A 24,758-nucleotide genomic window follows, 5' to 3' on the forward strand; every position below is an offset into this window, starting at 1 on the left:
GCAGCCACTCTTCTTCCATCATTGCCACCACACTTGAGGTTTTGAATTTGTACTTCACCTCCCATGGAAATAAAATTTTTAAAGGCAAACATTTGCAGACCATCACTACAGAACAAGACTTTTTTTTGGTGTGATTTATAAAATAATTGTTGAGAAAGCTGTGTCTGCTCCAGTCTGACAGAGTACAATGACAGATCCTGAGAGCTGAGATGAATATCTCAGCTAGGATCCCCTTGGATTCAGTGAGAACCTGAGCCAGCTGAAGGGTTCTTGCTGCAGCCTTTGTTTCACCCCTGGAGCACCTGGAAATGGACACAAACACCTCTCTTTCACGAGTGGATGGCATCTGCAAATTTGCAATGGAAAGCAAACAAAGAAAGCAGGGAGGCAGACAGAGAACAATGCACATGGCTGAGGGGGAGGTTTGCATTGTGGATATCAAGGCTGCTGGGTCAGAACAACATCAATAAATACCTTGTACAGAAAGTAAGTAAAGGCTGAAGTGAATGATGGAGGGAGAACTGAGCTGTCAGCTGCCACTTCCATGTGTCTATTGATATCATTCAAACTCTGTACAGACAAATGCTGAGGAAATCTCATGAATCTCACTTGTCACGTGCTCTCTGTGCACCAAAGCTGGAGGTGCTGCTGGTGACACCTGAAAACTGACAATCTACACTTCATATCTCATAGAAACATAGAATGGCAGAAGGGTTTGAGTTGAAAGGGATCTGAAAAATCATCTCATTCCAGCTCCTTGCCATGGACAGGAATGCCATCCACTTTGTTTTTCTTCACAGAACCTTTCACAGAAAAAAACCACAAAAATGTTATATGTTGGTGTACATTAAAAACGTACACACAAATGATGATTATTATTTATTTGTTTCTCTTGGGAGCAACTGTTGCATCACAGGACATGCAGCAGGATCAGATATTCTCTGTTGTCCAGAGAAGATGTGGCTGCCTCATCCCTGGAAGTGTCCAAGGCCAGGTTGGATGGGGCTTGGAGTAATCTGGGATAGGGAAAGCTGTCCCTGCCCATGGCAGGGGGTTGGACTGGATGATCTCTAATGTCCTTTCCAACCCAAACTATTCTATGATTCCATGATGATTCTATGATATCCCAGCTGTCTTTTCTCCCACCAAATGATGTCTAATTTCCTCCAGATAATCCATGAACAACCACATTGACATTTCTCTGGGTGGATCCATATTGATAAGGAGCCCTCCCATCAGCCATCCAGTGGTCAGGCAGGGAGGCACAGCTCTTTGTCCCCTTGTTTTTGTGCCCCTGAGCCATTGTTCAGGTTGAGCCATGTGCAGAGGTCAGGCTGTACCTGCTGCCTTCCCCTGCCACCCCTTCCAAGGTTCCCCAGACAGCCACAGCTGTTCCCACTGCCCTATAAATGCCAGAGTGCTCCCTCCTCCCCGGCTCAAAGGTTCTGGCATTGTGGCCCTTTCTCCACACTGCAGCTCAGACCTTCCACCATGAAGCTCTTCTCCTGCCTCATGGCTCTCCTGCTTTTCCTCCTCCAGGCTGTTCCAGGTAAGGGGCAAGCCCCACGCTGGGGTTTGCCTGTGTAGGAGGTACAGCTTGCTCATGTGGAGGTGCAGAACATCCTCCTCAACTCCCTTCCTTAGAGCAATTCCCTGTTTCACAGTCTAAATGCAGAAGTGCAAAATTAACCTATGGTGGGCAGGTGTCACTGCAGAACCTCCCCACAGAAGCCTCTGTCAGGTCTTATGACTCTTTGAAATATCTTTATGCCACTTTTGGATGGTGGCACTGTGGAAATCACCTCCTCTTCTAACCCCAGGGTTAAGAATTGTCCCCTCTGTGTAGGTAGAAGAGAGCAGAGGTATTGTTCCCTGGTATTGTTCAAGTTGAACTGCACCACTGACTTCAGCTCTCTGAATATTCTGGTTCCCCTTTGTCACTGCACTAACTCATTTTTTAATTGTGTTTTTATCCTACCTGTTCTTCATGTTTAATGAAACTCCTCACCTTGAAGAAAGGCTTTCAGAGAAAGAAGGGACTGGGCAAACTGCTTGTTCCTGTTGTTAATTGAGCCAGATTCTGCCTTTGGGAGTTTTTAAAAGTCATCATTTTATCTTCAGAGCATGTGATGACCTTGCATGTCCCTTGCATGTTCCTGCAGCACTGCAATCCCAGAACTCAGAAGCATCCAAGGCTGAGCTGTTCCTTCCCATTACAGCAGGATATGTTCAGAAAATTGCCATCAACCTCTGTGTTTCACTCCAGTTGCACAAAATCCTTCCTTGAAATGCTCTGAGGTCCCACGAGTTCCTCAAAACTGGGTTTTGGGAGTATTTGTGTCAGATCCCTAACCGGGATCTGTGGGGTTTCAGCAGGAGGAAGACCATGAGAATGGACTGATCCTGCAGCACAACTGGGAATCCCATTCCCCCTGTAGGTCCCGGCTTGCCCAGGGACACCTTGCGTTGTTTGGAATACCACGGCTACTGCTTCCACCTGAAATCCTGCCCAGAGCCGTTCGCTGCCTTTGGAACCTGCTATCGGCGCCGCAGGACCTGCTGCCTTGGTACGTGTGGGAGCCCCACCCAGCAGGGCAAAATGTGGGGGGCAATGGCTGAACTCAGCAAAGCAAACTTGGCCTCCAAATCCCAGAATCACAGAACGGTTTGGGTTGGAAGGGAATTTAAGCTCATCCAGTTCCACCCCCAGTTCCACCTTCCCCCTGATAGTGGAAGGTGTCCATGGGCAGGGACATCTTCCACTATCCCAGGCAGCTCCAAGCCCCATCCAGCCTGGCCTTTGACACTTCCAGGCACAGAGTCTAAGCCATCTCTTTCCAAGTGGACCTGTGTGTTCCTCCACTGATATCAGTGTGGAGCCTTTGGGGCTGGCCAAAATGATCCAAAGCTCTACCTCCAGCTGGGGAAATTAAATAAAAATTTTGGCTCACAAAGAGTCCTCCTTCCTTGGTAAATCTTCCTATAATCATCTGCTGGGAGACTGCTGGCTGCACCCACCCTACTCTGCTTAATAGGTGCCAGCTGACCTCTTCCATGGTATTTTATCTGAATCTTCCAAGAATTGCTTGGTTTTGGTTCTCCTCAATAGATAATCCTCAGTGTGAATAATTCATTAATATATTCTTTAGAAACAACTGTGCTAATCTTAAAGTTCCTCTGATCCAGCATCCTGGATCTGTCTGTGGCCATAAGTGGGTGTTTCCTCGCAGTTACTCTGTGTGTGTAAAGTAACCAAAACCATATAATTACATTTTCTTATATATCATTCTGGCTTTCATGAAATTGCAGCTCAGGATTTTTATATTTAGGCATCCTTGTGTTTAAAAGTCCTTACTGGCTTTTTTTTTTCCCAGGTTAGGAATTCCTTCAATTTATTTTAAAACCTCATCCCTCACAATTTTGTTCAGTGCCACCTACTTGAAATGTAGTCATTCTGCATCCATCTGTTTCACAGCTCTACAATATCCCTCCCTCATTTAATTATTTTCCAAGCTGGTGGGTCACAAATTCCTTCTTTTACAGAAGTGCTGTGATCAGCCCGGAAGTTAGTCTTTGTGTCTTCGCTTTTGGGGACACAGTAAACACAACTTCCCAACAACTTTTGTGTATGAGATAGTTTGGATGGCAGTGTCAGGTTTGACTTAAACCCTCTGAATTGCAGACACGACATCCAACTTCCACATCTGCCAAGATGAGGGGGGCCATTGTGTGCCCCCAGAAATCAGATGTCTGCAAGAACAAGAGGGACTCTGCCCTCGCAGAGGATGGAAGTGCTGCACAGAAGTGTGACAAAAACCTTGTGGGACCGCAGAAAATCATGGGAAAGAACAGCCAAGAAAACAAGCAAGTTTTATTCCAAGTGTTGTAGATGTGTCTGTTGTTCTTAACATGCAAAGTGTGTAATTAACTAGAGGTGACATGTGTCTTTATGTAAAGAAGGCAATAAATGATAAATAAACAGGTATAGCAGTAGTTCATTTATGGAAAGAGGCAGAATGTCTCTCTGTTACATGCAGAATTACACAAAAATTTGCTGTTGTATCCTTGGAAACCCCATCTCCCAATCCTTTTTACCAGCCTAGTCTTATTTACCATGTTGATTTTGAACTTGGAGCTCTAGAGGACTGAGAACAATTAATCACAGAATCATTAAGGTTGGATAAGATCTCCAAGGTCATCGAGTCTAACCTGTGACCAGTCCCCACCCTGTCACCCAGAGCAGAGCACTGAGTGCCACATCCAGTCATTCCTTGGACACTTCAGGGAGGGGCTGAGGGAGCTGGAAAGGGGCTCAGCCTGGAGAAAAGGAGGCTCAGGGGGGACCTTGTGGCTCTGCACAACTCCTGACAGCAGGGGACAGCCGGGGGGGTCAGGCTCTGCCCCCAGGGAACAGGGACAGGAAAAGAGGAAATGGCCTCCAGCTGTGCCAGGGGAGGGTCAGGTTGGACATCAAGAGGAATTTCTTCATGAAAAGAGTGGTTAAGCATTAAAACAGAGTGCCCAGGGCAGTGATGGAGTCCCCATCTCTGAGGGATTTAAAAGACAGATCGATGTGGCATTTGGGGACATGATTTAGTTGTGGCTTGGAAGAGCTGGGAAATGGTTGGCCTTGATGACCTTGGAGGCCTTTTCCAACCTAAATGACTCCATGATTCTAGTTACGTTGTTCTGTTTGGGTATTTTTTTAAGGGAGAAAGGGGCTTTATCCTCTTTATCCTGTGTTCACAGTGCAGTTGTAGGGTTAGGCAGGGCAGCTGGAATATCACATTTTACAGCCAGAGCTGCACATTCACCAAAGATTTACCACCACAGGGTGCACTGCTGAACTAACAGCTCTTCCACCAGCGCTGTGTGCTCATCACACCCAGGAATGAAGCCTCCCAAATTCCTTGGAAGCCAAAGCTGGAGAAGAAAAAATAACATGCAGGTTTCAGCTGGAGAAAATATTCACACAAGCTCGGATTAAAAATTAATCTCTCCCAGCCTGCATCCTTCTCCTCCTTGCAGATCCTCAGGAGTCTTCCCTTGCAGGTTGCTTCCCTCCTCCCTGTCACTTCCAAGGGATTTTCTGGCTGCAGGTGAAGGGCAGAGGATCCCTCTGAGCTTCTTTTTTCCAGCTGGAATTCTACCAGCCCAAAATGCCAGCTTCCAAGGAGAGGAGTCAGGAAAGCCAGGAACCAGTGAACGTGAAAAAAGTCAGCATTGTTTGGAGCAGCAGCGCTGGGTCAGAACGACACCAAAGGGTTTCTCAGCAGCAAATGTTACTCTGGGACTGGAATAGAATTAACTCCTGCCTACTCCCCTCCTCTTCCCAGATGCCATCCATCATGCCAGCAGCACACAGAGGCTTCTGTGAAATCTCACTCCCAGCCCTGCGATTTTCCAGCAGAGCCAAAGGAATGGGGATCCTTGTGTTTGTTTTCATATTCATCTCCCTAACCCAGAACGGTAAGAGCAGGAAGGCCTGGGGTGGTGAACAGGATATCTGGGAACAGGGATGATCTTTCTTCACTGTGATAGGTACTGAGGAAAGAGGTTTTCTGGGTGAGAGAGTGGGTGAGGTACTTTGGGAAAATTCATTATTTAATCTCTTGGGGGAATACAAAAAATGAGCAGGGAGGAAGCTGTGAGAATGGGGCACACCACTGAGTTGGGAGAAGCCCTAAAGGAGAAACCTCTGGGAAAATGTTCCTGTCTTTTCTCAGGCTGCAGTTGCCTCCTTGGCAGGGAGAGAACAACCTTTCTGACCTCCCATGCACAGTCTTTGCCAACATCCTGAAAAAAACAACTCCATGATAAAACATTCCTTGAGGGAAGCTGGCTTAGCAGCTTGGGATTTCTAGCATGGATATCTGAACCTGTCTGTGGGATGGGGATCCCAGGTGTGCTCAAAGTGCCCAAGCTCTCTGTGTGCTCCCAGTGCTGGTTTGGCTGGCTGGGAACATGGTGCCAGAAGGAATCCCACAAATTTTATCCATGAATTTGCTGCTCCCTTGTCCAGGAGATGCTCATGGACCAGCCAGCTGTAACCATGGAGGGGGCTTGTGCCGGATGGGAAGCTGTGTTTCTGGGGAATACGTGGCTCAGTACTGCTTTGAACCCATCATTCTCTGCTGCAAAAACCTGTCACCTGCCACCACAGAGAGCTGAAGGTTCCCAAAGGAGCCACTGCGGCACCTGCAGAGCTGCAGGCTCCACTGGCACGGCACGAGCAGCTGCTGGGAAGGAGATTTTGTGGTTTCTGTGACTGTCGCTCCCCTGGGAGAATATGGCTGTGGATTCACTCTTCGGTTTTGCTGTAACTTTTCAGGAAACCTGTGACAAGAAGAAGCTGGGGCCACCCATATCTGTGGCCCTGTTGGTACTCTGATTGTTATCTGACATGCCCAGGTGGAAAATTGCCTTTCTGCTTTACACTAAACCAATAAACCTGAGGTTTAACAAAGCAAGTGCCCACCTGTGAGTCAGCAGTGCTGCCAGTGGTGGGATGGCACTGATCAGGAGTGACCCCAGCATTCCTCACCTCCCCAGAACACCAGAGGAACTCTGTCCCTTTATTTCCCTGCCCAGAGAAAATGGCTGCAATGGGAAAAGTTGTTTTTGGCATCACTTTTGGTGCAAAAGGCGCCTGCTTTGACATAAAGGTGAGTGTGGTCTGTGCTTCTCAGGCAAGATCCACCCCCATCCACTTCCTCTTTCCAGTCTGTGCCAGGTTCTCAAGGCAGTTATGGAATCCCAGAATGGTTTGGGCTGGAAGGGACATTAAAGACCATCTCATTGCCATGGGCAGAGACACCTTCCACTGTCCCACATTGCTCCAAGCCCTGTCCAGCCTGGCCTTGGACACTTCCAGGGATCCAGGGGCAGCTACAGCTTCTCTGGGCACCCTGTGCCAGGGCCTCCCCACCCTCACAGGGAATGAGTTTTTCCCCTAAGACCCCAGGTTTACTTATTTTAAACATGGTAAGGAAGGTATCTGAAAGGTCTGGGCAGCCTGTCAGGGCTCCATTGCCCTCTCCACCCATGGGCTGCATTTCTGGTGCAAGTCCTTTCCCTTTTGGTCACCCAGCCCCAAAGAAATCAGTCTCTTTTTCCCCTTTGTCCCTTCCTATGAGCTCCCTCAGCCTAAATGAATTTTCCGTCCAAATCCACTCTCAACCCTTCTGTGTCTTTTCAACATAACATTTTGACACTTCCCTGCCTTTGTCAGCTCCTGGTCTCCCTTTCCAGGTAAAATATTTCTCTCTGGGTCAATCATTTCTGTGAAAGCAAGGAAACAATGATGTAATGAGAGAGCTATGCCAACCAGCTGAGGCACTGCTCAGACAGAGCCAGGGAAAAATCCTCCCTGGGAGATGAAATTCTTGTTCTGATGAATCAAACAGGAAAATTCCCACTGACCTCAGCAGGGTCAGGCCCCACTGCCAGAGGGATGAGAATTCATTAATCCAAGAGTCTCCATTCACTGATGAGCAGCCCAGTTACTCTCCTCAGGTCATCACTGGGACTCTGGCACACACAGGAGATGCCAGCGCTGCCCTGGAGATCCCCTGCAGCTGGATGGGCCCTCAGGAGAGCCAGATAACCCTGAGCTGGCTGTTGGCTTGGGAATTGATTGTGAAGACAGGGACAGGGCTGAACCCAGAGCCAAATTCCTGCCCATTTCCAGCCCATCCCTCTGACGCACGCTGATGTACGAGGACAGCACGGGGAGGGGTTTGAACCAGGGCACCTCTCCAAATCAAACAATTTATTTCTCACATTCATCCACAGGATTCATTGTTCATTCCCCTCATCTGGGAATGCTCAGCCATGGTGGTTACAGCCTGGTTTCTTAGGAAAGTGAAGAGTGGGCTCTTGCAGCTCACCTTCCACATCTGCCTCGTAGTCACTGGGCATCCTGCCCCCGATATGCTTTGGACCTACTGACCAGTCCACCAGGAAAGGTGGAAAAGCTCAGTTTTTATAGGGAATATTGTCCCTCTGGCACTAATGGGCATGCTCACAGGCATGGTCCTGCTGTCCCACTGCTGGGTGTTCCCTTGTTTGCTGATCTGGATGGAAATAATCTTAAAAAAACCCCAAACAACAACCAAAAAAAAAAAAAAAACAAACCCAACCCCCCCCAAAAAAAATCACACAAAAAAAAATCAAAAAAATCCCAAACAAACAAAAACCAAACCAAACCAAAAATCCATCCTTATTTCTGCCCAACGAATAAGACAAACTGAATTCCCTTCCAGTCTCACAGAGAAGGAGGAGGGAGAAAGCACCAAGGATAGGGTGGATGGTGGAGAACGGCACTTCCAGACCTTATAAAACTGTTTTTGGTGTGGTTTCTTTACCCCTAAACTCAGCTGGGGAAAGCAGCCAGTTCAGCTCATGGGGAGTTGCTTGAACAGCAGCACGAGCTGCTTTGGTGTAAGTGTATGACAGGGAATGCTGCTCAAATTAATTAAGCCCTAGTTGGAGTATCCTGTAACTCTGGGGAGGAGGAAGAATCATAAAATCATCATACAATCCCAGAATGGTTCAGGTTGGAAGGAGCCTTAAAAATCATCCAGTTCCAGAACCCTCTCAAGGGCAGGCGAAAGATAAATGAAGAAGAGGATTTTAGTAGGAAATCCTTGAGCTTTGAACTCCAGCTGTCTGCACCTGATAGAGCTCAGAAGGATGCGAACTGAGGCTCTTTAGTACTACCTTAGAAGACCTATACCTAAAGGAGATGCAAAAATCATCCAGACATCTTGGGATGTACATCGGGGATCTCTGCAGCCACACAGACAGCCAGGATAGAGCTCTACCCTCATGCCAGGTCTGTCAACCAGCACAAGCGTCTTGGATAACTCGGGATTTCAGTCCATCAAAGCATGACATGGATTCCCTTGGTGGGATTTGTTTGCTGTTCCCAGGCAACAGGCCAGTGTTTGCTTGGCAAAGAGAGCCAAATCTTCCTCTTCTGCCCTAAAAACGTCACTGTGATGTGCAATCAGGAGCAGGATGGTGTTGCATGGGCTCCTGCTTGGGGGAAGCTGAGGTGCCACATCCGTGGGCAGCCCCTTGGATCCAGGCTGTCTCTTACATCCCTGGCAATCCCACACAAACCAGTGTTTGTGAGCCTGGATCTGCCTTCACCCCCATGCAGGAGAAAAGGGGTCACATTCCAACATTCCACCCGCTCACATGGAGCTCTTCCAAATCCTGCGGGGTGAAAGAAATCACCTCACCACAGCCCAGCTCCAGGGTGTGCTGGGGAGATAAAACAGGTCAGGATTCAGAGGCTGTACCTACATGAGTAAATCAAATCATGTGAGGCACAGAAGTTAGTGGCTACTCAAATGTGCTGTCAGAAAATGAACTGCCTTCCATGCTGTTCCTTGGCACAGTTTAGAGGTGGGCATGTGCCAGGAATGATCCATAGTTGACACCTGGATGTGGCCCTGCACTGAAAGGATAAGTTATTGCACAAGGTGTGCTCTGACCATTTTTTTTGTGGGGCAAAACCCATCATTTCTTGCTGTGTCCAGCTCTGGGGGCCTCAATTTAAGAACAGACATGGGCCTGTTGAACAGAGTTCTGAGAAGGCCATGAAGAGTGGTCTGGAGCAAGAGCCATGGGGGGTTTCTGGAGGGCTGAGCCCAGAGCTGAGCCCACAATCATTTCTTCACAGGTTGAATTGCAGGGCTCTCCCAGTGCTTGTTTGGCAAGATGCTGTTGGTGGGACTGGGAGTAGGAGGTGGCATCACAAGTTAGCAAAAGGGTTCATTCTCCCAAGGAATTGCTCCTCATGGCAAAAACTTATCTCAGGATGCATTTAAAAATCAGCCTGCTCAGGTCCTGGCCTGAAGGCAATGAAGTCAGTGGAAACATCCCTCCTGTTTGGGGCCAGAGAGCAGATACAGATTGACTCAACTCCTCCCAGCCCCAAAACCTCTTAAGCACCCAGGAGCCGATTCCTGTGCCATGTGTCTGAGCACAGATCAGCCTTTGTGCATGGTGAGCTCTGAAAAAAGACATCTGCTGGCAGGTTGGGAAGCAGGGGAGGGTGGGAGGCTGCTGGGCCTCACCAGAGGCTGAGGCCAACACAGCAGTGGGACCACGCCAAAGGGAGCCAGGCCAGCTGTTGTACAAGCAGTTGCCCATGGGACAGAGATTTCCTGCCCCTGATTTCTGGAGGAAATCTGTTTTTTGTTGGTACTGGATTTCTTTCCCAAGGCACGTTCTGCAACGTAACCCATGTACCACAGCTGCAGAGCTGGGGTTTGTAGTGGTGTGGAGGATGCAGCCTTGTCCCCATGGAGTCTGCAGCATTTAAACAGCTCCAGGCACAAATCACCCTCTGCAGTGGTGCTGCCCTCAGCACGGGAGAGCAGCTGAGCTGGAGACAAACACCTGGAGTTTTGCCATCCGTCACTGGGAACACCGTGGCCACGTGGTACCTTGGCTCTGTGCTCCACATCCTCTCTGGAGAACACCAAGCCATCTGCACACACATGTTCAGACACTACAGGTCACACACTCAGAGCAGGACATTCACAGGAGCATCCACACGTTCCTTCCTGCTTGGACTGTAGCTCAAGACCTGCTGTCTCCTTTCTGCTGGATAAGCCCTTCCCAAATTCTTTGCTTTGGAAGTTCTTCCCTGTGAGGGTGGGGAGGGCCTGGCACAGGGTGCCCAGAGAAGATGTGGCTGCCCCTGGATCCCTGGAGGTGTCCAAGGCCAGGTTGGACAGGGCTTGGAGCACCCTGGGATAGTGGAAGCTGTCCCTGCCCATGGCAGGGGGTGGGACTGGATGATCCCCAATGTCCCTTCCAACCCAAACCATTCTATGATTCCATAATTCCAGGAAATCCCGCTGCACCATCTCTCACATTGGAGATGCCAATCCTCAGAGGTACAGGGTGGTTATTGTCTTCCACCCAGGCAGAGCACCAACACTTTTCCAGAGGCTCACACACATCCCTGCATCCAGCTCTCCCCCAGGTGGGATTCCAGGTCCATCTCCCTTCCCAGGCTGTGCGTGGCCAGTTTGCAGGACACCCTGGTTAAGAGCTCAGTGTCCTCTACTCCAAAGTCCGACTGCTGAAGGCCCCTTTATCTGCACTGTTTGAAGAAGGTGATCCTTGTTCTGTTCAAGCAGCCCGAAGGACACGGGGTTTGCATTTTCCAGCACTCCCTGGCATCCAGCCTGCAAAGTAAAATCCAACGAGGTGACTTCTGAAGGGAAAAGGGAAAACTTGGTGATGGCCTCCACTGCATCACCACTGTAAAAAAAAAACAAAACAAAACAAACCTTTATAAAATTTCTATTTCCTCTTCCTCCATTTGTTGTTGGCTGGGGGACATTCCTGCTCATTGTTTGCTTTGCGTTGTTTTCCCAAGTTGAAATGCAGGTCTCACCTCTGCTGATTTCCTGGAACTGGCCTGGAGAACTGGCACAAACCTGAGAGCCTGCCAGGATCTCTGGGAGAGCTGTAATCCACCTGATGCCACTAAGTACTGCAGGGAGATACCCCAGCTTTGCCATTGAATGAGTACATAAATTAATAAAATATTAAATTTCCATTTTTTCCTTGACAGTTGTAAACAAAACCTTGGCAAGCATCCTCTCTGCAGCAGGAAGTTGGCTGGGAAATAGAAGCAGATCCATTACTTTTTTAAGGATCCCATTATTTTCAAGCCAGCTCTGTGAGTTGGGGAGTGCTAAGGAGGGGACTCTGGATTTTTTCAGGCTTGACTGTGTCAATGCTAAACACAGAGAGTGAAAGCTGGAAAAAAAAAAAAAAAAAAAAAAAAAAAAAAAACACACAAAAAACCAAAGCCCAACACTTTGATACTGCAAACACTTGGATTGGATTTTAACATCACATGCCCAAGCCTACAAACACAGAGCCAGACTCAGTCAGTCCCAACATCCTGTCTCCAGCAGCAAGCAGTAGCAGACTCCCCAGTGCTCAGTGTAATTGTCAACAAAACCCTGATTTCCTCCACACTTTTTGGTCTTTTTCCTTCTATTTTTTTCCTTTATTTCCCCTTTATACTTTCTGTCTGTGACACGATGTGACTGAGAGCAGGCACACCCTGTGCAACTGTTTGCCTTCATGTTGAAATGCACCTGAGATTGACAAAGTTCCCTCCACTCCAGGAAAATTACACAACCCCCCTGTACTCTATAAATCCAGAATTTCCCTCTTATTCCTCTCCGTAGGGCCCTTCACTCCTCCTCGGGGTGGAACCTCCACCCACACTGAGCCATGCGGGTTCTCCAGCTGCTCTTTGCAGTCGTTGTCATTCTCCTCCTCCAGGGCGCTCCGGGTAAGATCAAAATTCTCACAGGGGTTCCTGCAGGACTATGGAGAGAGAAAGGGCAGGTTCCTACTCTTCTGAGGTAGAAGAGGACAAGACAGGGCCCTCAAAACAAGGCTGACCTAACTCGCCCTTCCAAGGAAAAATTTTCTCCTGAGATGGTCTCCATTAAATTCCTGGATGCAACCTGAGTTCATAGGCTGTGCATCCCCTCCTCTCAGCACCCTCAAAACTCATCTAGAAATGCTGAGCCTATTCCAGGAGCCTGAGCTTTGCTCCTGACCAGGATAAAATCCTCATCCCCCATCAAACATGGAGAATCATTAAATTCTCCATGAGTGGACTATAGATGTGGCAAATGCAGGAAGGTGCAAGTGTGACCAGAAGGCTGGGGGAGGTGATTTTCACCTTATGATCTGCTCTGGTAAGATCCCACCTGCAAAGCTGCCTCCAGATTTCGGATCCTCAGCATCAGTAGCTGATGGAGCAAGTCCAGAGGAGGCCATGGAAATGCTCCAAGGGCTGGAGCCCCTCTGCCCTGGAGCCAGGCTGGGAGAGCTGAGGGTGTTCACCTGGAAAAGTGAAGGCTAGAGGGAGACCCCAGAGACCCTTCCAGTGCCTAAAGGAGCTCCAGAAGAGCTGGAGAGGGACTTGGGACAAGGGATGGAGGAACTGGAGAAGAGGGAATGGTCCTGAGCTGAAGGATGGTAGGTGTAAATTAGATATTTGAACGAAATTCTTGGCTGTGAGGGTGGGAAGGCCCTGACACAGGTTGACCCAAAAATCTGTGGACTCTCCATCCCTGGAAATCTGTTTTATATCAGGACAAGGATGGATGGGGCTTGGATCAGCCTTGGATAGTGGAAAGTGTCCCTGCCCATGGCAGGATGTTGGAAGTAGATGGTCTTTAATGTCCATTCCAATTCAAATAATTCTGTGTATCTCTGATTCTATAAAATCAAAACTATCTTTCAGGGGGGAAAAGAAGAGGGAAAGGCAGATAATTTACTTTTCTTTTTGTTTGTTTTCTTCGGGGATTCTGGTTTGATAGAGATTTATTCCTTGGTTTGGTATTTTTGCTGGCTGCTTGTATACATATGTCAGAGATCTGGGTTTCATTCAGGTGTAAGGTCACTATGATGTTAGCAGAACTCTGGTGATACCACATTTGCAGAAGGCAAACCTGATAACCAAGAGGAGGAGATTTTACTTGCTTAGCCTGTTTATGCTCTCATTTATTTAACTGAAGTCCTGGGGACAACAAAGGGACAGAGAAGGGTTTGCCCACTCCACTGGTGGTGGGCCCTCCAGAACCCACAAACTTGGTGTTTTGTCTAAAGAGAAGCAGCACATTTTAACCAAGACAGCAAAAGATTTGAAAACCCCAAGCAAACAAAAACCCCAAAACACCAAGAAGCAAAAAAAATCTCCAAAAGAAACAAGGAAAGGAAACAAGGTGAAACAACAGGTGAAACACCTGTTCCAAAAGGCACTTCTCTGCCTTTTGATGCAGTCCAACCTCACCTAACTCACCTCACCTAACACAGCCAACCCAAACCTGGCTGTCTCACCCAGGCCAGTCATTAAAAGACTCCCAGTGCCTGCTGGATGGAGAAGCTCCTCCCAAGCACATCTGATCCTCACCGTGGAACCAGCTGAATTTCCCTGCTGCCCGCTGAGAACATCCCATTGCTCAGCCACCAACACCAGCGCAGCTCCCAGTAGGTTTTGGGGCTCTGAGCAGGTTCCAGCTCTCCTAACCAGGTCTCCTGTCCCCTTTCCCCAGCAGCCAGAGGCCGTTCAGACACCCAGCAGTGCAGAAGCAACCGAGGCCACTGCCGGAGGCTCTGCTTCCACATGGAGCGCTGGGAAGGGAGCTGCAGCAACGGCCGCCTGCGCTGCTGCCGGTGACAGCGGCCACATCAGGGGAGTGTGACAGCCCCAGGAGAGCCAGCCCAGTGATCTTGCAGCCAGAACTGTACACAGAACCTGTCCTCAGACTTCTCCGTGCCTCCACGTGCAGCTCGGTTTGCCCGTCACCAATAAACCTTTGGGTTTTCTGTGTCCTGCTGGGTCCGGAGTGCAGCCGTGCTTGCCCCTCAGATGGAGCGCCCTGCCTGACACTCAGGGGTTTGTGGTGCTGGAGGTGCACTGGGGGATCCAGATCGTCTGCACAAAGGTGGCAGATGTGGTGTAAGAGCAAGGGGTGTCCTTCCAGAGTGGCAGCAAGAGAGGCATCTGCTGGGGTGGTCCAAGCAGTTCTGAAGCATCTCTTTGGACACATTCCTCCACCTCTGTCTCAGTCACTGCCTTTAACAACCTCAATTTCAGAAGAGGCCATGGCAGGATTCATCCTCTTCAAGGGGATGGACCCAAGACAGAGGTGTGATTTTCCCCTCCAGAAGTTCCTCTTCCTCTCCCATAGCAACAAGGTGAACCTGTATGGGTGACTCAGGTTAGCCAACTTGATCTCCTTGAAGATGTCCTTGCTCATTGCAGGAGTGCTGGACTAGATTACCCTTAAAGCTTCCAACCCAAACCATTCCATGATTCTGTGATCCATCTCTCTGAGGAAGGAAAGGTTGGTAAGGCTGAGAAATCCACATGGGGAAAACAATCCAAACAATTCACCCAGTCTCACAGGAAGTGTGGTAGGTTCTGCATCTGCCCTGTTCCTGCGTGGAGCAATTCCCAGGTGAAATCTTACTTCCACAGTGGATGTGATTCCAAAATCTATCCCAATATCACCCAAGGGGTATCATTGCCTCTTGTCCTGCATAGGCTGATTTATTGAGTAGAATTAAGAGTGGGAATGAGCTAAGGCCAAGTTCACTTCCAGCAGCTCCTCACCAGGGAGTGAGAGTTGTTGACTGTGGACTGTTGTCCACTGAAGCCCACTGTGGTGTGCTCTGGAGCAGGACCCCCAAAGCAAGTCCTCACCTTGGAGGTGATGAGACAGGAAGGAGGAGGTGTAGGAGGAGCAGGAATAGAGATGTCTTGGAGCTGTGAGTAGAGAGTTGGCTTGAAAGGGCATGAAAATCTCCTCACCAAAAAAAGCTGGGAGATTTATCCCTGGAAAACACCCACTGTGGTACTCAGGACATGGAAGAAATTAAGTGTGCAAAATTCCAACCCTAAAACCCCCAGCTGCACACCTGGCTTCAACCTAAACCCACTCTGCTATCCATCCCAGAGTCACCACTCTTGCCCTGGAGGAAACCAGTAAAACCAGTGACCCAGCTATGCCAGTTAACACCTAGTGGAGATCTGACCCATCTCTGGCTGGACTGTGAGCAGGGAATGATCCCCTCACTCCTCCCCACCATGAACTGAGGCAGTGAGGGACTGCCGGGCTCCATGCTGGGATGCCCCATCCTTGCTCCTGTGGCTCTGCAGGCTGCAAACACGGTGGCAATGCCTCCATGCAGTCCCCTTTCCTGGATGCTTCTCCTCTGTTGAGTGACAGCCTGGCTCCTCAGGGGCCTTGGAAAGCTCAGCCAGGGGTTAGCAGCCACTGTGGCTCGCAGGAGCCATCAGCCCCATCGAGAGATAAGGCTCCCCTTGATAACAGGACCTGCCAGAACTGAGCCTCCACTTTTTCCACCTTTTTGAAGTCTGGCCGGTGAAGTTTTGCAGAACTTTGTCTTCTTGCCAAAGTAACCAACTTCCAGCTCCAGCCTTTGCCTTCCCTCCTTTTCCCCGGCCTCCTCCCCCTTGCCTTCCCTCTTCCTCCTTGCTCCTCCAGCACAGCCTCTCCATGATAGGGATTCTGGGGGGAGGATGGACACGATGAGGGGGTGATGTCATTTGTTTTTGGCCCTTCAGAGGAGCGAGGGTTAGACACGTCTGCCTCTACCCAGCCTGGCGCCGGGAGCAACTGGGAGCCTTCCTCTGGCAGCCGCCCCTGCGCCTTATCAGGGGCAGGATGACATCCCGGGGCCGGGATGCCGGAGCTGCGAGGGAAAGGAGGTGGGGAGCCCCTGAATGTGGAGCCCTGTGAGAGGCGTGTGCACAGGGATGTGTCTGTGTGTGTGTCTGAGCTCGCTGGCAGCAGGGAAATCACTCCCAGCAGGATGGAGCCGGCTATCAGCCACCAGACAAGGGGAAAGCGCCGCTGTGCCAAAGCCCGGCCGAGTCAAGGGTGATGCTGTCACCCAGAGCTTCTCCTGGGGGGGTTAAACCTCTCATATCCCAGGCAGACAACCTGGAAAATTCATCTGAAAAAGGTTAGAAGATGCCCTTTGCCATCAAATGAGAAGGTCAAGGCAGATGGAGTGAGATAAATTAATTTGTCCCATACCCAAAGCTCAGGGTCTGGGCTACTCTCAAGCAGAGATGGGTACAAATTTACCATGGAAATGGGTTTGGGATGGACCATTGTTTCCTCCTCTTGTTTTGGCATCTTTCTCCATTCTTTTAAAAGGCTACCACCACCCCCTCTTTTCTTCTCTCCCCCAGAAAGGTGGTTTGATCAGAAAAATGTAATATTTTAGGCTAAATCCAGGGAAAACTGGCCTTCCTATCTCCTACAACACAGCCCTCAGAAGAGAAAAGCTTTGTGGGACATGGGAGCCCAAGGAGAGACACAGTTCCCCACAGCAGTGATCTTCAAATAAATTTAATTTTGTATTATTTTTTTATGTTAGAAAAAAATATTTTTCCCCCCATTCCGATGGATCATCATGCTCACTTTGGAGACCAGTGCTCTGGAGGAAAAAGGAGGTTTTGGGCAGAGCATCTACAGTCCCTGAGGATTGGGACAGAAATCTAAACAACTGGTAGGTCTCCTTCCAGCTGGAAAATTTATAAAATTTATAAAATAAATAAGGTTTTCTGCAAAAGTAATTCTCAGTTGCTGTAACTAGAGTGAGAAAATAAATACCAAAAAACTAGGAGTGCTATAAAATTAGAGGGAATGGCCTCAAGCTGTGCCAGGGGAGCTTCAGTTTTGACACCAGGAGGAATTTCTCAATGGAAAGGGTGGTCAGGCTTTGGAAGGGGTTGCCCAGGGAGGTTTGGAATCCCCATGTCTGGAGGTATCTAAGAAATGACCAGCACTCAGTGCTCTGGGCTGGCGACAAGGTAGGGATTGATCATAGATTGGACTCAATGGCCTAAATGATTGTGTGATTCTGTGTCAAATGAACCTCTGCCAGCCAAACCCTGGCACTTTTTTTCCATTAATAAATTGGTGCCGTTTGTACATCCCTTCTTCTGGGAAGAAACGCAGCCACTGGCACTGCCCAGTGCTGACCTCGGCTCTCCACATCAGCACAAAAACCTGGCAGTGGCTCAGCCCCAGCAGCTCAGAGGCTGTGCAATAAAGGACACGTTTTTCCTAGGCATAAATAAATGACTTCACCTTCTGGCGAGCTGCTCCGGGCTCTTTCAGCAGCTCACGTGGAAGCACGGCAGTGCTGGAGCAGCACAGCCCCCTCTCCCCACAGAGGGAGCACTGGCTGATGGGGAAGCTCCAAAACAAACACCGTGGTGAGCAGCTGCTGGACTGCTCCCCAGCACAACAGCAAAGCCACCTGAGGCCAAAATCTGGTGGCTCTCAGTTTGGAGATGCTCCAGGGAGGGAGGAATTTGGGGAATGTGCAGGGGAATGGCTTTGCACCTCAAATGGGGAGGGTGGATGAGCCCTTTCCCCTCTCCAGCCTCTTCCTCAGGACCACAGCCTGCAGGACCCTTTCCCAAATCCCACAGCTTCTTCCAGGACTATCCCCCCGTGCCGGGATGGACACAAAAGCTGTCAGGAGTCTTTATTTTCCAGATCTTTGCACCGTTATCAGCAACTCCCACACACTGGAAGTGAGATATGTGTGACAACATTTTTTCCATCAGCGAGCTTATCATGGCTGAGAAGAGTGGAAGGGGTTGGGGAGGGTGATGGGGAGGGGGAGGAGGAGGAGGGAAGGAGGGGAGGTGCATGGGCATGAACGCCCACCCAGCCCATCCTCCACCCACCCCATGATCCCACATCTATGGAAGAAGGAGAGGAAGAAGAAGGTTTTGGAGCAATGTGTTGTCAAAGCAGTTGTGTCAGACCCAAGACCTCCTGACTAAGTAGAGCCAGTCCTAAATTCCTTAGGTAAGATCTGAAAACACCCTTCCTGCAAAAACTCATCTCTTAATTCATATGGGTGTATGTACAAATGAGGAGAGCCTCTACAAGGATGCTGGCTGGGCTAGCAGGACCCCAAGGGGTCTGACCCCTCCTTGGTGTCAGGCTGATCCTTCCCAGGGCAGGGGGAAGCTCCAGCCAGCAGGAAAAACATTAATGTGGAAAATATCTCAGCTGTATCAGACCACAACAGAGCTACTGGGACGCCAGCGCTGCATCTGTGGTTGTGAACTGTGTGCTGCATCTCGCTGGGTTTCTGCTGTTGCCACTTTTCTCAAGCTCTGGGCCTACAACCCAGGTTTGTAGGGTAGAACCTGAAGCCTTCCCTTCCCTGTCTTCATCTGGACAAGGTGGAGGGAGCAGAAGTAGGGAATGATTCTTTAAGACTGGAAGTTCATCCCCAGCCTGGAGGACCTGATGCCATGGTCCTGAGGCACCAAGAAACGCAAAGTTTGTGCTGCAGGAGCTGTGGGGACAAAACCCAACCTGAAGCTGGGTGATGGGAAGATTTTAGGGAGCTACAAAACTTGGTGATAGAGATGAGGAGCTGGCAGCACTTGCCAGGGCAACACGTCCCAGTGAGGTCTGCAGGACAAGCTAAAAATACAGACGTGATTTCACAGAATCATAGATTATTTTGGGTTGGAAGGGACTTGAAAGACCATCTCATTCCACCCCCTGCCATGGGCAGGGACACCTTCCACTATCCCAGGTTGCTGCAAACCCTATCCAGCCTGGCCTTGAACACTTCCAGGGACAGGGAGTCCACAACTCCCCTGGGCAATCTCATCACCCCTATAGTAAATAATTTCTTATTTCAAAGGCTCTGTACATTTGCTCTGGATAGCACTATGTTTATTCCAAGTTCACGCATATCCCAAGTTTGCCATTAGCCCCTTTTCTCCCAGATATCTGGGTTTCTGTTTGGTCCATAGCAGCCACTTCAAACGAAACACATTTCTTTTGTGTTGGGGTGAAAAACACAGAAATTAAATAATCCCTCCTTCCAGGATGCTGCTTTCAAGGAAAGCCCAAGAAGATGATGCCCTGGTTTTCAAGCTGAGGAGTCTGACAGTGCTGTCTTGAGACCATGGGGAGGTGGTTGCCCAAAGGAACCAGCTCTGGAAGCAGAGGTGAAGCTGAGGTCCCCCTTGCTGGCATGGGAACACCTTTGCCTCCCTGAAGAGGACAGTTATGGATTTTCCTGTTAGGATCTGCACGATGGACTCTCTGCCCCATGAACAGTTAAGGATCTGCATTATGGACTCTCCAGGCTGATGTTTGCAAGGATGAGGCCGGGTGACAACACAATCCTTCAATATATGATCCACAGCCCAGGGGCAGCCCTATCTGAGCACCAGACAACTCCTGACACAGAGCACATGGAGGGAAAACACATGGGAGGGGAAAATGTGGATGTTTTGTCTGCTCAGGGCTGTGACTGGTTCTGGTAGCTGGGGTGGGGAGGTGGCAGCTGTGCTCCTGTGATTAATGGGAGGTTTCACCGTCAGCATCGTCGCTCCCAGGCTGCCTGTTCCCCCAGGAGCTGCTATCTGCTGGGAGATGCTGCTCTGGGAGCTGCTATCTGCTGGAGAGGCTGCTCTTCAAGCACAGCTCATTAGCAGTGTCCCCTGGGGGGTGACAGACTGTGGTGGGTTCAGCACAGGCTGGAAAAGGGGATTTTGGATTTTGTGAGTTGACACAGTAGGGTATGATCCGAGGTCCTGCTGACTGTAGGCAGAACCAATTCTGGCTCGAGCTAATCATGTTATCAGCCCCAACAACAGCCCTGTCACTCACCAGAGTCACATGGTGAAATGCTGCAAAAATGCCTTCAGAGATGGGAAGTAATCCTACCAGCCATTGTCAGTCACCAGCTGGTCAATCCTGAAGTAAAAGTGGATCCCAAAATATGTGCAGAGACCTTCTGTAACTTAGGCATGGGATAGGATGAGTGGGTATCTCATGGATGATCTGCAGCAGTGACTCTCTCATCAGCCTTAGACCAAGAATTGAGGTTTGTGGATGAAGGTGGTGCAATGACAAGATTTTTAGCAGAGGCTGCTGTGACAGGACAAGGGGTGATGGTTTTAAACGAAAGGGGAGTCAATTAAGATTAGATATGAGAAAACATTTTTGCAATGCAGGTGTTGAGGCCCTGGAACAGGTTGTTGTGGCTGCCCAGTCTCTGGAAGTGCTCAAGGTCAGGTTCTGTTCAAATCAGTTTTTCCAGGGCTGAATTGTTTGGGTTAGAAGGAACCTAAAGGCTCACCCAGTTCCACCCCCCTGTCATGGGCAGGGACACCTTCCACTATCCCAGGCTGTTCCAAGCCCTGTCCAACCTGGCCTTGGACACTGTCGAGGATCCAGGGGCAGCCACAGCTTCTCTGGGCACCCTGTGCCAGAGCCTCACCACCCTCACAGGGAACAAATCCTTCCAATTTCCCATCCATCCCTGCCCTCTGGAAGTGTGCAGCCATTCCTGTGTCCTGTCCCTCTATCCCTTGTCCCAAGTCCCTCTCCAGCTCTCCTGGAGCCGCTTTAGGCCCTGGAAGGGGCTCTGAGCTCTTCCTGGACCCTTCTTTTCTCCAGATGAACACCCCCAGTTCTCCCAGCCTGGCTCCAGAGCAGAGGGGCTCCAGCTCTGGAGCATCTCCGTGGCCTCTGGACTCTCTCCAGCAGTTCCATGTCTCTCCATTGCTGATGACCCAGAGCTGGATCCAACATATATCTCTCACTTCATTCTCTTTATGTTGGAGAGGGAAAGAGGGGCTGCTTCTCTCTGCAGCCCATGCACGAACAACTCTCTGAGCCCTTCTTTTTTTTTCCCTAATTAGTGGCAGTTTTGTATCACAGTTGTCCTAGGCACCACTTTCTCACATCCAGGATGTGTCACCAACCACATCCTCATCAAGTTCCCTGTGTGCTTGTGACTCTGAGGCTGGAATTTCAGTTTCCATCCCCAGCACTGTCAGTGTTGGCTCCTGGATCAGGTCACTGGGATGATTTTGCTCAGGCTCCTCTGCTCACACCTCTTTTCTGGCAGCAGAGTTGGTGCTCTGCATCCCATCTCATGCCAGGGGACACCGGCACCATGGAGGTCTCCTCAACCTCTGCTGTGTCTGGAGGATTGACCTCTTCCCTTCTGGGGTTATCATCTACCAGACCCTCACTGCTGACAAGTTACCTCAGCAAGACAGGGATAATCCTTCCCATCCAGGAGGGAATTAAATTTGTCTGCACTTTTAAATTAGCCACTCGTTGCTTTTAACGCTGACCAGTGAGCACAGAGCTAAACAAGCCCTCGGCACAGTTTGGCCATCAGGGCACTCCCAGCAGGCTCCTGTAGGGAAGAGGTCCCAGAGAAATGATTCTGAAGGAACACCAGGTTAGGTGTGCCTCCATTGCACCCATCTGTGTTTTGGGGAGGGTTCCTCCACAGGTTATGGCTGTGATCAGGAGGGATCTGGACTGGGGTTTTATCCATGTAAACGGAGAAGAAAGGCAGTGTCTTGGAGTCATGACAAGATTTCCATGTGCCACAAGTGTGACCTGCTCCAAGGTGAGAATGTGGAAGTGATCAGTGCCTGAGGGATCAGCAGAAAGTGGTGGTGAGTGCAGAAACCAGCCAGGAAATGCAGTTGTGGTGCTCTGCCACAGTGAGATTAAACAGCAGGGCACCTGCACAGGGAACCTGAGGCAAGACACACCTGGGATATGGACACAAGCTCCTCTCTCTGGTTTGTTCCACCCCAGCAGGATCCAAGGGGCTGGTTCACACTGAGTCATAGAAACATGGAATCATAGAACTATTGAGTTATGGAACGGGTTGGGTTGGGAGGGACCTTAAAGATGATCTGGTTCCAAACCCCTGCCATGGGCAGGGACACCTTCCACAGACCAGGCTGCTCAGAGCCCCATCCAGCCTCCAGGACTGTCCCTGTGCCAAGGATTTCCCTCTTTAGGGACAGCATGCACGAGGCTCAGTCCCACAGCAATGGGAATCAGGCCACTAACAAATTAATTAGCAGTCTTCACAACAGGCTAATTACCATTTTTGTGCAGGGTTGTTCTTGGAGTTTCCCAGCCAGGTAGGACCTGTGGGTGTAGGACACAGACCTGCTGAGCACCCCTGTGCTGTGAGGCTGAGACTCGTTTCCCAGTACAATGAGAAGGATATTTCTGGGCTGCTTTCCTTTCAGCAGCTTCCTCTCGCGGCACGACGTCTGCCGTGATCTTCATTTCCCCCTCACCCTCCATCATGCCTCAATATTCCTCTTCCAGGTCCTTTTCCTTATCTGTCGCCACTTTCCTGTTTTTCTTCCTTGCTCAGCACCCTCCAGCCTGCCCGGCTCCTGGACCATCAGCTCCTGTCGAAGGGTTTCCTCCTCCTCTGGCCGCTGTCCTCCCAGAGATAGCCCCGAGCATCCCGGGGGACCGTGGGCATCCCGTGGGGTCCTGTCAGGAGAGGGTGGCGGTGCTGACCCCTCACTGAAGGAAATGGCGCCAGGAGGAAACAGCAGCTCTGGGATCCCAGAATATCTCTGCTCTGGGTTACCCCAGGGATGCAGAGATAAGCAGAAAAAGGGCAAAGGAGGAGGAGGTCAGGGCTGTTCAGCCGAGATGTTTGTGTGTCTTCTGGCACAAACACCAGTCTGGGCTTCCCCAGCAGGCGCCAGTGTCGTTTTGGGGGACAATTGTTGGTTCAGCCTCGCTCACCTTGGAACGTGCAGCTCAGCACCACGGCGGCCAGGGAGGTGCTCAAGGCCATGGGGAGACAATGCTGGGAGAGCCAAGCCCTGTCACAGCAATTCCCAGGGGAGGATCCCATCTTTTTGTGGTGTTTGTTGCCTTGGGTGGGTGCCAGTTCAGGGCTAGGACCTCGCTGTGCCTGGTGCTGGAAAGACTCAGGGTTATCCCTTACCCCTCAGACAGGACTTACAGGCACTTGGTGTCACAGCCCATCCCATGGGACAGCTGTCCGCTGTGCGGGAACTTCCATGGGCAATGTCCACCCTTGGTAGGGCAGTCCCAGGAGCTCGTGCAAGAACCAGCAAGTAGAGTTTGCCAGGTACAAGTCCTTGGAGAGGCTGCACATGCTTGGAAAATGCAGCAAGACCCCTCTTGGGAGACCCCATGGTGTTTAGTCAGTCCTCAGACCCTGAGGTCCATCCCAAGACAGGTGGCCAGGGGATTTGGCACAGTGGAGGCTGCAGCCAGGAGTCACCACCTCTTTCCCCGTGCCAGGAACTTCCTGCAGCCAAGTGACGCCTTGGCAGATAAATAAAAGACCCTGGAAGAGGAATATTGAGGAATAATGGAGGGTAGGAGGGAAATGAAGATAACAGTTACTCCTTCAGCACAGGCATAGCTGGAGATAGTGACATTCTATTCTATTCTATTCTATTCTATTCTATTCTATTCTATTCTATTCTATTCTATTCCATTCCATTCCATTCCATTCCATTTCATTCCACTCCATTCCATTCCATTCCATTCCATTCCATTCCACTCCACTAAATTCATTCAAATGATTCATGATTCCATGACTGTGCCATGACCATTGCTGTGTGTTGGGAAATCTGCCACCCTCTTCCCTGGAGAGAAAAGTCACCTCAAAACTAAAAAAAGCCCATTCCAATCCAGCTGACTTGTTACCCCATCAGCTGAGAAAAAAACCCAGCTGCCAACTTCCCCTCCAAACCCCAAACCCTCTCCAAAAATCCCAGGACAGCATAACTTTACACTTAGGTCTTGCTTTAAGCACATACACGTGACTCTGTTGCAACGATCACAAAACTGTCCCAGAGCCAGTTCCCTCTGCCTGTCCCCAGCCAAACCTTCTGCCTTCCTCCTGCTATATTTATCAGAAGGATTTGGCTGGTTGGAAAGTGCTTGGGGAGGCAGCAGGGGTGGAGTCACCCTGGAGATCAGCCATGGGAGAAAACCTGCAGCTGGCTCCAGCCCCATGTGGCTGTTTTGAGATGGTCTCACATCCCCCTCGGGGTAATTCCAGTGCAAACTTGGGAGGCTGCTCTTCCTTTGGTGGATTCTTCATGTTTTACAGATAATTTATAAGTCTTTAGCACCTTTGTGCTTGTCCTTGTGCTGGGGTCTTGCTCCCCTCTTGAACCTTCATAATCCTCATCTTCAAACAGAGATTTCCAGGAAGAGATGCTGCCACATTTTTTTCTATCCAGATGTTCAAATTAATTTTTTTTTGTCACCCTGTCTCTCTGTACACAAGGATTGTCACCCTAAACTGGGAATTCTTACAGATACAAGTGAAATCGGTGCATTTGA

At 49.9% G+C, this 24,758-nt stretch overlaps 3 protein-coding genes across 3 annotated transcripts; all 3 read left to right on the forward strand.

Annotated features, from left to right (window-relative positions):
* Positions 1-1,491: 1,491 nt before the first annotated feature.
* LOC110481442 (gallinacin-11) lies at positions 1,492-3,810 on the forward strand. The gene is made up of 3 exons (XM_021550045.3): positions 1,492-1,549; positions 2,439-2,567; positions 3,683-3,810. The coding sequence occupies exons 1-3, from the start codon at positions 1,492-1,494 to the stop codon at positions 3,808-3,810; spliced, it is 315 nt and encodes a 104-aa protein (XP_021405720.1).
* A 1,504-nt stretch (positions 3,811-5,314) lies between these two features.
* Positions 5,315-6,171, forward strand: LOC144246022 (gallinacin-12-like). The gene is made up of 2 exons (XM_077781818.1): positions 5,315-5,469; positions 6,023-6,171. The coding sequence occupies exons 1-2, from the start codon at positions 5,337-5,339 to the stop codon at positions 6,169-6,171; spliced, it is 282 nt and encodes a 93-aa protein (XP_077637944.1). The 5' UTR covers positions 5,315-5,336.
* Positions 6,172-12,276: 6,105 nt separating this feature from the next.
* DEFB125 (defensin beta 125) lies at positions 12,277-14,390 on the forward strand. Its single transcript, XM_031504548.2, has 2 exons — positions 12,277-12,337; positions 14,118-14,390. The coding sequence occupies exons 1-2, from the start codon at positions 12,277-12,279 to the stop codon at positions 14,237-14,239; spliced, it is 183 nt and encodes a 60-aa protein (XP_031360408.2). The 3' UTR covers positions 14,240-14,390.
* The last annotated feature ends 10,368 nt before the right edge of the window (positions 14,391-24,758 follow it).

This window comes from Lonchura striata, chromosome 3 (assembly GCF_046129695.1).
Source record: "Lonchura striata isolate bLonStr1 chromosome 3, bLonStr1.mat, whole genome shotgun sequence".
In the NCBI taxonomy this organism is placed as follows: Eukaryota; Metazoa; Chordata; class Aves; order Passeriformes; family Estrildidae; genus Lonchura; species Lonchura striata.

What these genes read in the sequence shown, in the direction of transcription:
- LOC110481442 (XM_021550045.3), top strand. Translation starts at nt 1,492, where the DNA reads ATGAAGCTCTTCTCCTGCCTCATGGCTCTCCTGCTTTTCCTCCTCCAG. An exon ending in CCTCCTCCAGGCTGTTCCAG is followed by an intron (nt 1,550 to 2,438) that starts GTAAGGGGCAAG and finishes TTCCCCCTGTAG; the next exon opens with GTCCCGGCTTGCCCAGGGAC. An exon ending in CCGCAGGACCTGCTGCCTTG is followed by an intron (nt 2,568 to 3,682) that starts GTACGTGTGGGA and finishes TCTGAATTGCAG; the next exon opens with ACACGACATCCAACTTCCAC.
- LOC144246022 (XM_077781818.1), top strand. Translation starts at nt 5,337, where the DNA reads ATGCCATCCATCATGCCAGCAGCACACAGAGGCTTCTGTGAAATCTCA. An exon ending in CATCTCCCTAACCCAGAACG is followed by an intron (nt 5,470 to 6,022) that starts GTAAGAGCAGGA and finishes TCCCTTGTCCAG; the next exon opens with GAGATGCTCATGGACCAGCC.
- DEFB125 (XM_031504548.2), top strand. Translation starts at nt 12,277, where the DNA reads ATGCGGGTTCTCCAGCTGCTCTTTGCAGTCGTTGTCATTCTCCTCCTC. An exon ending in CCTCCTCCAGGGCGCTCCGG is followed by an intron (nt 12,338 to 14,117) that starts GTAAGATCAAAA and finishes TTTCCCCAGCAG; the next exon opens with CCAGAGGCCGTTCAGACACC.